The 11,716-nt window shown below is 42.5% G+C and overlaps 1 protein-coding gene across 1 annotated transcript in view; it reads right to left on the bottom strand.

Annotated features, from left to right (window-relative positions):
* Positions 1 to 10,252, bottom strand: part of HBP1 (HMG-box transcription factor 1) — a gene marked incomplete at its 3' end in the record, with an annotated part of 32,140 nt that extends 21,888 nt beyond the window's left edge. The window contains exon 1 of the mRNA XM_080701476.1: positions 10,200 to 10,252. Within this exon, the coding sequence (XP_080557602.1) occupies positions 10,200 to 10,214 (15 nt within the window). The 5' untranslated portion in view covers positions 10,215 to 10,252. The remainder of the gene's footprint in view (positions 1 to 10,199) is intronic.
* Positions 10,253 to 11,716: the final 1,464 nt, after the last annotated feature.

Genomic DNA, 11,716 nt, shown 5'->3' on the forward strand with positions numbered 1-11,716 from the left:
AAATAGGGTCTAAGTTGGGGGGGGGGGGGCTAAGTAGCTGAGGCTGTCCGCAAACTGCAAACCTCAGGTCTCAGCCTGGCTTAAGAGTTTCTTAAAATAGCCACACAGTACCCTTCTCATAAAAACATTTGATGAGTATGGTGACACACACCTGTAATCTTAGTACTTGGGAGGCTGAGACAGGAGGACTGCTGATTTGCAGCCAGCCTCAACAACTTTAGCAAGGCCCTCTGCAACTGTCATTCTATTCAGGCTATTCTTTCTAAAGTTAGCTAAACTAGTTAAACTACCTTTAAGTCAAACCTACACAGTAATCACATCACTAGGAAAACAAAAAATAATTTTCAGCAATGCCCATGAAAATTGTGTTATGCAATAAAAATGTGGCTATACTTTTCACACACTCATCTTTGGGCAATCAAATTAGTTATTTAACAAAGTGACAACAGCAGGAAGAGTTCCTGATATCTCAGGCTTTATTCCAAATTTTCATTTTAAAAAAAGTTCTAGCCAGGCGTGGTGATACATGCTTAAAATCCCAGCATTTGAGACTGAGACAGAAGAATTGCAATTTGCAGACTGCCTCAGCTACTCAGTGAGGCCCTTTACAACTCAGTGAGACCGATTCAAAATAAAGAATAAAAATTAGGGATGGAGGTGTAGCTTGGAGGTAGAATGTCCCTGGGTTCCATCCCCAGTGCTGAAAAAAAAAAATTCTAATGAGCTAAAAATAAATACACAGTAGGATTGGGGGGGGGGGGCCTGAGGCTACAGGTCTGATCCCTAGCAAAACACACACACACACAACACGCACGCACACACGCACGCACACAGAAAAACCCTGATTTTTTTCAACAACTTTTCCCACTCAAAATAGAACAATAAAATACACTGCCATGCAAAGTACCCCGAACCAAGTTGATCGGAACTGCAAAGAAGCTGGGCGTGGTGGCGCATGCTTGTAATACCAGTACAGGGGAGGCTGAGACAGGAGGATTGCTCAGGTAAGAAGCCGGCCTCAGCTACTTAGTGAGGCTCTCAGCAACTGAGACACTGTTTCCAAATAGGTCTGGGAGTGTAGCCTAGAGGTAGAAGGCCCCTGGATTTCATCCCCAGCACACACACCCCCAACACACACTCCAAAAAATGCAATTAAAAAATGTTAATTACTTAATATCTCACAGACTTCTAAACTATAAGGTTATCACCAATAAGCACTGACAAATTACTTTCTTCAATGGCTTTTTCATAATCTTCTGATTATTAAAATGCTTTTCTGACTATAAAAGAGTGTCTGAAAAAAAGGATTCTAGGTGTATGAGTTTAACTAGGGATGAAACCCAAGGGCTTTCTAACCCCAAGCTACACCCCCAGACTTTTTTTTTTAAAAATCTGGAAACAGGGTCTAAGTTGCTGAGAGCCTCACTAAATTGCTGAGGCTAGTTTCCAACTTGTGATCCTCCTTTCTCAGTCTCCCAAGTACACAAGCCCATGCCACCACACCCATCTTGAAAAAAACTTTTTTTTTTTTTTTTTTTGGTGGTACTGGGAATGGAACCCAGGGGCATTGTACTTCTGAGCAACACTCCCAGCCCTAGTTTTTAGTCTGTTTATTTTTGAAGCAGAGTCTCAATGAATTGGAAGGGGCCTCACTAAGTAGCTGAGGCTGCCTGTGAACTGTGATCCTCTGGTTTCAGTCTTCCAAATGCTGGGATTACAAGCGTGCGCCACCACACCTGGCTTAAAAAACCATTTTTTTAAAACGGAAGATAATTATTTCCTAACTCACCCAACCAATTTAAATAATGTTGACATTTCAGTGTATTGAATCCTACTATTTTTCATACACATATACCCGCATTTTTTATACTTCATATTATAGGTGATCTTTCTTTTCTTCCTTTCTTTTTGGTGGTATGAGGGATTGAACCTAGGGCTACCTCTGGGCCATACCCTCAGCCCCATTTCATTTCATATTTTGAAACAAGGTCTCACTAAGTTACTGTACTCTGGCCTGGAGCCTGCAATCCTGTCTCAGCCTCCAAATACTGGAATTGCAGGTGCACACCCCTCACCTAGTTGGTAAGTTTTTAACATAAGTTCATAAACATCTCCCTATGTCATCACTCTTTCAAAGATCTAAATACATGCTGTCCATCATAAAGATGTGCCAAAATTCATTTATCCCTTCTAATGCTGATGTCTTTCCCAGTCGTTTTCTCATTCTTCAAGATACTTGATTTATATTCTGATAAGAAGGCATTTGCTACATATTGCTATTTTACACTCCTAGATGCAGACCAGCAAGTAGAGGGCAACATCTGCAGGTGCTTGCCATGCCATACACTGCTGAGCTGCACACTGCCTCACTTTGTTTCTAACACTCTATTTTGGATGCTTTCTGCCTAACTCTGCAAGAATGACCTTTACCCTGGGTACTGTTTTAGAACTTACTCAATTATCGACTCTAAGAATATTATGGTATAGGGCAAAAGGCACTAGGTTGGATATAAGGAAACATGGATTTCGACTCAAGCTCATCACTTAGTAAATATATGACCTAAATGTCAGAGGTTCTTGTTAAAACTCAAAATCTTCATCTGTAAAATAGGGCTAATGATTCCTGCCTTGTTTTTCACCTAGAGAGAATAGTTCTTAGGATGAACTGAAACAAAATGAAGAAAATATAAAAATTGGCTTAAGAAATTTATCCTTATAGACACTGTAGGGTACTATTATATGTACTGTTGGGGGGGGTGGATGGTTGGTTGTTTTTTAGTGTGGACTGAACTCAAGGACATCTGAGTTACACTCCCAGTCCTTGCTTTTATTGTGAAACACGGCATCACTAAGTTTCTGAGGCTGGCCTCCAACCAGGATCCTCCAGTCTCAGCCTCCCAAGAATTACCACACTTGGTAATATTGTGGGTTCTTAATGTCCTAAATACAGCAGTATTTGAAAATGATTGACAGAAGACAACCAAAGAGCTATTCAGTCTCATCCCTGAGAAATGTAACAGTAACTCATCCAATACCTCTCAGTAAGTCAGGTATCATGCTATTAACCTAAGGCATTCAATTGATCTACTTAAAAGATAAAGGTATTTAAAAAGAAATGAACACTAATTCGGTTTATTAAAATGTACTGATAATCATTCTTAGTATAGTTACAACAAAGCTGCTGGGGTACAGTAGCTTCTCACAAACATTGATGGCTGGAGAAAAATAAGACTTCTCAGGTATAAATCTTATTTCTGAGCCTCCACCTAGTCCTGGAGGGAAAAATTAACAAATGTAGCTTAATCAGTGATTCTCAACTCAATTCTATGACACAAAAAGTCATACGCATTTTTTACACAAAAGATGACCAAGCTCTACCCCTAGTGAAGGCTGTATGTGGTCTGGGGTCCAGCTCTGTGCAGTAATTTTTTGTCCATTTTCAAAAGATTCACAAATACAGTGTTTTTATAAACCCTGAGCTAGCAGGGCGTGGTGGCACACCCTTGTAATCCCCACACTTGGGAGGCTGAGACAGGAGGATCACACAGGTTCGAAGCAGCCTCAGCTACTTAGTGAGGCTCTCAGCAACTTAGTGAGACCCTGTTTCCAAATAAAGTATAAAATAGGTCTGGAAGTATAGCCCAGAGGTAAAAAAAAAAGCTCCTGGGTTACACCCCTAGTGCCACCAAAAGAAAAAAAGAAAAAAGAAAGAAAGAAAGAGAGAGAGAGAGAGAGAGCGAGAAAGAGAAAGAAAACCTGGGCTAAAAATGATTACAAAATTCCTTTTTACTTAAAAAAAAAAAGTTCACTTATTTAATGCACATTATATAAAAGTAATTATATTCATTGCAATCTTAGACCTCCATGATGACCAAATAATAAAAAATCTCAAGGAATGTGTGCTTTAGTGGAAAAATATAGGCAAATGACCTCTGTTCTACTTAGCAGAACTTAGCCAGAAATGAAAAAAGGTGAGTAGTCCCCCAAGGAGAGACAAATTTTTGTGGTCATGAATACTATGACTTGTTAAGATACTACGCGGGAAGGTAGGCTATAATGTGTAACTTAGCTCTGGATTCCCTTTTTTTTTTTTTTTTTTTGAGACAAGTCTAAGCAAAATCAGGCTGAGTTTATATATCAGATTTGCCACTCATTAGCTACATATCCTAAGTAATTTACTTAATACCTTCATGCCTTGTTTTTAAAATGGAAATAAAAGTACCTACATATCCTAAGTAATTTACTTAATACCTTCATGCCTTGTTTTTAAAATGGAAATAAAAGTACCTACTTCACAATCAGTGAAAAAGTAAAATGCTTACAATAATGCCTAACACAAAGCAAACCTAATGTGGAGTTACTAGTATTATTAGTAATCACCAGATAATGAGAAACCACTGAGGATTTTTGGACAAAGACCTGAGATGATCAAAACTATCTTTGAAAGTCTCTTTTGGTCTATACAAAATCATACTAAAACATTTTATAAGTATTCACAAACACCTACAACATATGTAAGGGAAAATGTGTTTTTTTAAAAAAAAGAGCACCCACATTCCCAATTTCTATGTAAGCCACCTGCCCCCAGCTTCTTTTAAGAGTTCTCACAAAAGATAATCAATGGTATCAATGTAGATTCCTTACTAAGTAACTCCTATGACAGGAATCGACTAGTTCTGTGTGAATCCTTTAAACAGCTAATAGTTTAGATTTTTAACCCCTTCCTTAGAAATTACTCAACACCTTAAATACATAGAACATAATTTAACCTATTTTGATGATTCAAAATCCTTATAAATATCTGTACTATGCTTCACATACAGATGTGAATTGCATGAAGTCAAACCCAGCTACAATCTTGGAATTGTTCTCTCGTGTGTTTTCTTGTTATAAAATTCGAAGGCTGCACTACACACCCGTCTCTCTTCAGAGCTATCCCCTGTATAAGCAGTGCTGTTCCTGGGGTCCAAAGAAGCCCACCTACAGCTGCTCATCCTCCTCCTCCTCCTCCTCCCAGAGCTCCTTGGTTTCCTCATTCTTCCCAGCTGGACTTTTTCTCCCCCCCTGGCAGGTCAAGTAGTGTCAACCACTCACCATTTACAATACACTACCACCTCCTTGTAATTCCTAGCATTTCTTTTCCTTTTTTTTGGTGGTACTGGGGTTCCTGGAAGCCCTTCTACTTCCGGGCTACACTCCCAGATCTATTTTTACATTTTTATTTGGAAACAGGGTCTCCTAAGCCAGCGTGCGCGGCTGGCTTTGAACCTGCGCCATCCTCCTGTTTCTGCCTCCCAAGCGCAGGGATTACAAGTGTGCGCCACCACGCCCGGCAATTCCTAGCATTTCTTAAACACCATGACTTAGTTACTATCTACCACCATCCCATCACAACACTCCTTAAATGAAATTGGAGAAAAATATTAATTTCAAAACAGAGCTACTTATAAATAAAAGAGAAATTAAATACTTATTAAACTTAAGTTCTATGTGTTAATGCCTCTCATTGCTCAAGGTGATCACAAGTTTGGTGTTTGGATAAACAAGGTTTTGCTACTGTTAACCTACTCTACAGTAAAAGAAAACCTAGACTTAAAGACAAAAGACTTGAGTTTCACTGTTGGGGGACAGGTAACTTGACCTCAGTATCACATGGAAACAAAAATACAAAGCCATCACTATGATGTATAATTATAGTGCACTAATAAAAGTATAAAAAATACAAAAGCAAATACAAGTGTAAGCTCTCTCTCATTCTTCTCTGTCAAGCTGTTTTTGAAAAAGAAAAAAGTTCTCTGACATGGGAAAGGAATATGGAGTCTTTACTGAGAAGTACAGCTCTACATACATTACACTAATTAGATATTCATTTTGATAAACAAGTTCCTCTTTCAAATATCTCCTGGTAGAGCTAACCCTATTGTTCATTTATGCTTTGTATTCTGCTTTGGGATTAGAATATTCAACACAGTATCCCTTGTATTTTAGTTAACACTGTATATGTCATCTCTTAACTGGATTGGTGATTTTCAAAGGAAGAGTATAATTCTGCTGTAGTACTTTGAAACATCATGTTCAGTATTTCAAATTTTATTGACTGGCCCTTTTATGTGAATTTTCAGAAGCAAATATCCACAAGCTTGAAGAAAGGAGAAGAGAGGACCAGAAACAGCTGAGACTAAATGAATGAACAAGGAAACTAGGTTTTACAAATGCCTACCTACCTACATGCCTACATAGAGAGCACTTCCACTAGTTTTATTTAAAATTCAGAACAGCTATGTAAACAATGCATTATTATGAAGAAAACAGGACTGTGGCCACTGAATAGCACCATTTATTTTCTGGCAAACTGGAGGGTGGGTGGTGGGAGTGAATGACAAAAAAAAGAACAATTCAGGGTTAGACTCCTGATTTCAAGTGTGTATTTTTCCTGAATCCTTACCTCCTCTCCATGGTCTTCCTGGCTTTCATGGCATGATCTTTTTTTCTTTTTTTTTTTTGGTGGTACTGTGGTTCCTGGAAGCCCTTCTACCTCCGGGCTACACTCCCAGACCCATTTTATACTTTTATTTAGAAACAGGGTCTCCTAAGCCACGAACCTGCGCGATCCTCCTGTCTCTGCCTCCCAAGCTCGGGGGGGATTACAAGCGTGCGCCACCACAGAGGGCCTCATGGCATGATCTTCTATATGCTCTCCCCTCATCCTACAGGACTTCCAAACCAAGGCCAGGTTATTCAAATTGGTTTGAAAGTGAAAGTAAATAGACGGTAATAGGAGATATAGAGAGAGGTAAGAGAGTCATACACACAGACAGACACACACAAAAAGGAACTGAGGTATTTAAAATGGATGACAATCTACAATACATCATAGCAAACTTAACTGTGTTATATTTTATTTGGAAACAGCATCTAAGTTGCGGAGAGCCTCACTGAGTAGCTGAGGCTGGCTTCGAACCTGTGCAATCCTCCTGTCTCAGCCTCCCAAGCGTGGAAATTACAAGCGTGTGTTACCATGTCCAGCAACAACTCTATTAAATGCAACTTTCTACACCAAAAGCAGTTGGGAAATCTTAATGCAATTCTCAGAATACTTTTTTTTTCCCCTCCGGGTCTGGGGGTGGAACACAGGGGCATTCGACCTCCAAGTTACACCCCCTGCACTATTTTTTTAGTCTTTTTTTTTTTTTTTTATTTTAAAAATGGGTCTCACTGAGTTGCAGAGGGCCTCACTAAGTAGCTGAGGCTGTCCGCAAACCGTGATCCTCTGGTCTCAGCCTCCTGAACGCTGGGATTGCAAGCGTGCGCCCCCAGAATATTTTCAATTAAACTTTATTTCTTTTACAGAAATGTTTCTAACAATTATTATGCAAAGATACACCAAACAATGGGTTTCCTTTGTTAAAATATACTATTGTTGTACAATGTCACTTGACATACACCTTTATGGTCCTGAACAATTTAACCTCTGTTATGTCTGCGTTTTCTTCTTTTTGAACAAGACTAGAATCTATCGGAATTGACATTTCCTGAACACTGTCCAATCACATCTATACAAGTTATTGGCAATTTCACACTTATGTTAATATTGATAAATATCAAGTCTGTAATGCCATCACGAGCAGCCATCCACAAAACTGTTTTACACAGTATTTTCAATTCGAATAAGTCATTTTATGAAAAACTTAAGTCATCTAAAAATTCTTTTTTTTTTTTTTTTTTTTTGGTGGTGGTACTGGGGTTCCTGGAAGCCCTTCTACCTACGGGCTACACTCCCAGACCTATTTTTACATTTTTATTTGGAAACAGGGTCTCCTAAGCCAGCGCGTGGCTGGCTTCGAGCCTGTGCGATCCTCCTGTCTCAGCCTCCCAAGCGCGGGGATTACAAGCGTGCGCCACCACGCCCGGCTTAAAAATTCTTATTATAAAAGAAACCCGTTTCTCTAAATTTGATTGTAATACTAAGCATTTTTACATTACTTCAACTTGCAAGAAAAGCTTTCCTAAGCTACTTTCAAAAACTTAATGATTCAAACTAACCATATTAGAGGATAAAATTATTTTTCTCATTTCTTCACAGGAAATGATACTATAAAGTATGACCTGAAACAAAAAGTACAAGCAGACCGAAATATTAAGGAATATGACTACTACTGTCAATTAATAAAATTAAAACGTGTTACATTCCTGAATTTTCTGAGTTATGTGTGAATTTTAAAATATTTGTGATTTGTGCTTTACTTTCCATTTTAAATATTCCACACATAAAATACCTGGCCTAGTAGTAACTTATAATTTATGCCAGAAAAAAGTACTGATACTTTCATTTTAGAGAGATAAAGAAACCAGCTTTCAATTTATAACATTGAAGACTTTCAGGACAGAGAGTTCATTCATTAAATCCACCCCATAAGCCTTCTTCACTGGGCACTGGGACAGGGAGGAAGGAGTCCAAAGAAATTAAAATACAGTGGAGACAATCTGATGGTATGATTCAAGTCTGAGAGGTTCAAACTGAAACATGTAAAATGAGGATGCATTCAGATTGGGGAAAGGTACCCCTTTCACTTAGGAATGCAGGATTTGGAGGAAGGAACAAAGGGGTTGGTTTCCAAGCAGAAAGAAAAGGCAACTGGTTTTCTAAAACTAAGATGGAAACTACAAAGTAAAACCAAAGTTTCATTTTATAAACAGAATATTTTGCCTAAAAATGGCCAAATGATTTCTTCAAAAGTATACAGTAACTCAAAAACCTGAAGAGTGGATTTCCTTTGAATGTAACTCAAGTTTGACATTTTATCAAATATTGCCAACTTAGCAAGAACTGAGTTTAATAGGAAAAAACAAACAGATAACATTAACACTTCTTTGCAAGATAAAACAACTGGGGGGGGGGAGGGCAAAACCTAAACTATAACACTACAGATTTAGGTCATGGTTAATAGTAAATTAACACAAATATATTCACAAATGTTAAAGTGGTTTTAAAAGATAACTTTAATTTTAAAAAACTGTTGAGTCATTCCTTGATGTTATTTAGAAGGAAATAAATCTAAAGCACATCGCCAGAATTACTGGAGGACTAGTTTCCCAGTATGTAAAACTCCCTTTTTTTGAAAACCCTCTTTCCGTCCTTGCATCGGCGGCATCCTGAGCCAATAAACTTTGTCTACTGCCTGCTGTCGGTGTTCCTTGTGAAACCGACTCCAGCTGAAAACTCCCTAAACATGAACGCCAGAGAGCGTTGGGTGCACGGCGGAGAGTTGAAACCCCCTAGACGACCTGCAGAGTTTAAAGCTACAAAAAGCCAGCCGTCGACTTCGCCTGGATTCTTTTTTGTTTTGTTTTAATCGGCCGGCGGCGGCGGCAGCAGCATAAATTGAAAGGCGGAGCCTGGAACCGCCTGCCAAGCCTCTCTGGGTCACGGCGAGCAGCGCCTCCCGGTTCACGCCAAGTCCACCCCCACCCTCTTTCGCCATTCATCGCGCACCCTCCCCTCCCCCCATCATGTGACCGCAGCCTGGATGCCAGGCTTGTTTTTCCCCTCGGCTCGGCCCCAGCGCGCAGGCGCCCCGGAGCCCATTCATTCGAACTGCGTAACAATGAGCCCCGGGGCCCCGCGAGCTCCGGGCTCGGCCCGCGCCCCTCTCTCGGCCCGGCAGCGGGCGGGCTCGCCGGGGTCCGCGCCCGGGCCTGCCCTCCCTCCGCGGCCGGCCTGCGGCCCTCGGCCCACGGGCGGGAGTTGAAGTCAAACTTTCCTGGGCCAGCCGGGCGCCGCGCCGGCCCCTTCCCCCGCCCCGCCGCGGCTCCGCGCCCGGCCCGGCCACCCACCGCGAACCCGGCGGCCCCCGCCCCGACCCCCGCGCCGCCCGCCCGCCCGGCCCGCGAGCCCCGGGAGCCGCCTCGGGCAGTTAACTGCCCCGCCGAGGGCGGCCCGCAGGCGGACGCCGCCGACCCCGGCCCGCCGCCCGCCGGTCCCCCGGCGCCCTCGCCCCTCCCTTCCCCACCCCCACCCCCTCGACCCGAAAGACAACAAACGCGCCGCCGAGTGCGGGCAGCCGCGGCGCGGGCCGCCCCGGCCGCGACACCACCCGCCGCGGCCCGCGTACCCCCTCTCCGACCGACGCTGGCCTCCCCGGCGCGCGTTACTGTCCCCGCCGCAGCTCTCCCTGTTCCACCGAAACTTTCCTACTTACCAAACCCGTCGCCATTACCAAGTCTTTCAAGCTTCGTCTTCCCCCTCCCTCAACCCCCCGGGGGCTGAGCCTCTGTCCGGCTCTTTCGCCCTCTTATTGGTCTCCAGAACTGCCATTCGACCTTTCCACTTTCCTATTGGGTAAAATCGTGCACCGTCTCGGAGGGCGGGCATGTATTGACTTTTGTGTTGTGTTTACTGGAGAAGACGGAGTGTCAATCATTAGGGTAAGGGCTTCGGATTGGACCGCTGCTGGGACCGTGGGGACCCGAGCCAAACTTTGCTGCCGAAATGGATTGTGGGTTCGTAGTCTCAGCCTTGCATCTAAACTCGGAAAACTGCAGGCCAGAAAAACGAGTTGGACTACATATCCCAGAGATGCGTTCACAGCGCAGTCTTGATAGTAAACAAGAGTCATAGGGACACGTGTATCAGCTCGTTTGTTTTGGTGCCCGGGACAAAAGGGAGGGGGCGGAGGAAGGGAGTGTTTTTAAAGCTTGGGCCTTTTCTCTTCCTCTGGGCCTGCACTAGTACTCAGAGCAACCCCGGCCTCTCTCGCAGCACCCATTCCAGGCCATAAACAGCCAGAGTCGCTCTCTGCTCAGAGTTTGGCAGGAAGCCAGGGTATTGTTTTAGTGCGAGGGGAAGGAGATGACTGCACAAGCGGAAACAGTAAAAGCTAGGGAGGAACTTGGCCACTCACAAGTCAAGGTCCCAGGCAGGAGGAGGAGGAGATTGGAGGTGATGCTGGGTTCCACCCGCTGTGGAGATTAAAGTAGCTTCCTTTATCCCCTTGCCTTACCAACCCCAGGACAACGACTTTAGATTTGTCAACTCTTCGATGGACTCAGGATATTTTTGAGTGTCAGCTAAGTGCCTGGCACTGTGAGACTTGAGATGGAAACCAAGGGAGACAAAACTCAGTCTAGGAACTTGCAAAGCTGTTAAGAGGTGTGAACGATTCTTTTGAAATTGAAGCGAAGCGCTATTTTTCATATTGACCTTGTTAAGGTCATATAGAGGGTGTAATGTATGACTTTATTTTCTCTGGTGAGTTTTAAATATATTTCCCTTCCCAAAGCCTCCTATTGATGAAAGAAAACTGTCTTTACGCTAACCGCGATCCCCTCTGCAACTCAATGAGACCCGGTTTCAAAATAAAGAATAAAAAAGAAAAAATAGGGCAGGGGGTGTAGCTTGGAGGTCGAATGCCCCTGGGTTTCATCCCCAAACCCGCAAAGGAAGGAAGGAAGGAAGGAAGGAAGGAAGGAAGGAAGGAAGGAAGGAAGGAAGGAAGGAAGGAAGGAAGGAAAACTGCCTTTCCACTTTGTTTCCACTAGGAGCTCCCCTTTGAGTTTCTAATGATCTGACTCACCGAAGGAGGATGGCTTCTGTGTTTTATAAGTTACAATCACTTTAAACAAGACTCTTCATCACAGCTGGGTGCATCTAGTCTATAATTGGTATTTTTACTGTTCGCATTACCAAAGCATTATTAAGTTTTTTTCTTTGAACCTT

The sequence above is a fragment of the Muscardinus avellanarius genome, assembly GCF_963383645.1.
Source record: "Muscardinus avellanarius genome assembly, chromosome: 9".
NCBI classification, from domain to species: domain Eukaryota; kingdom Metazoa; phylum Chordata; class Mammalia; order Rodentia; family Gliridae; genus Muscardinus; species Muscardinus avellanarius.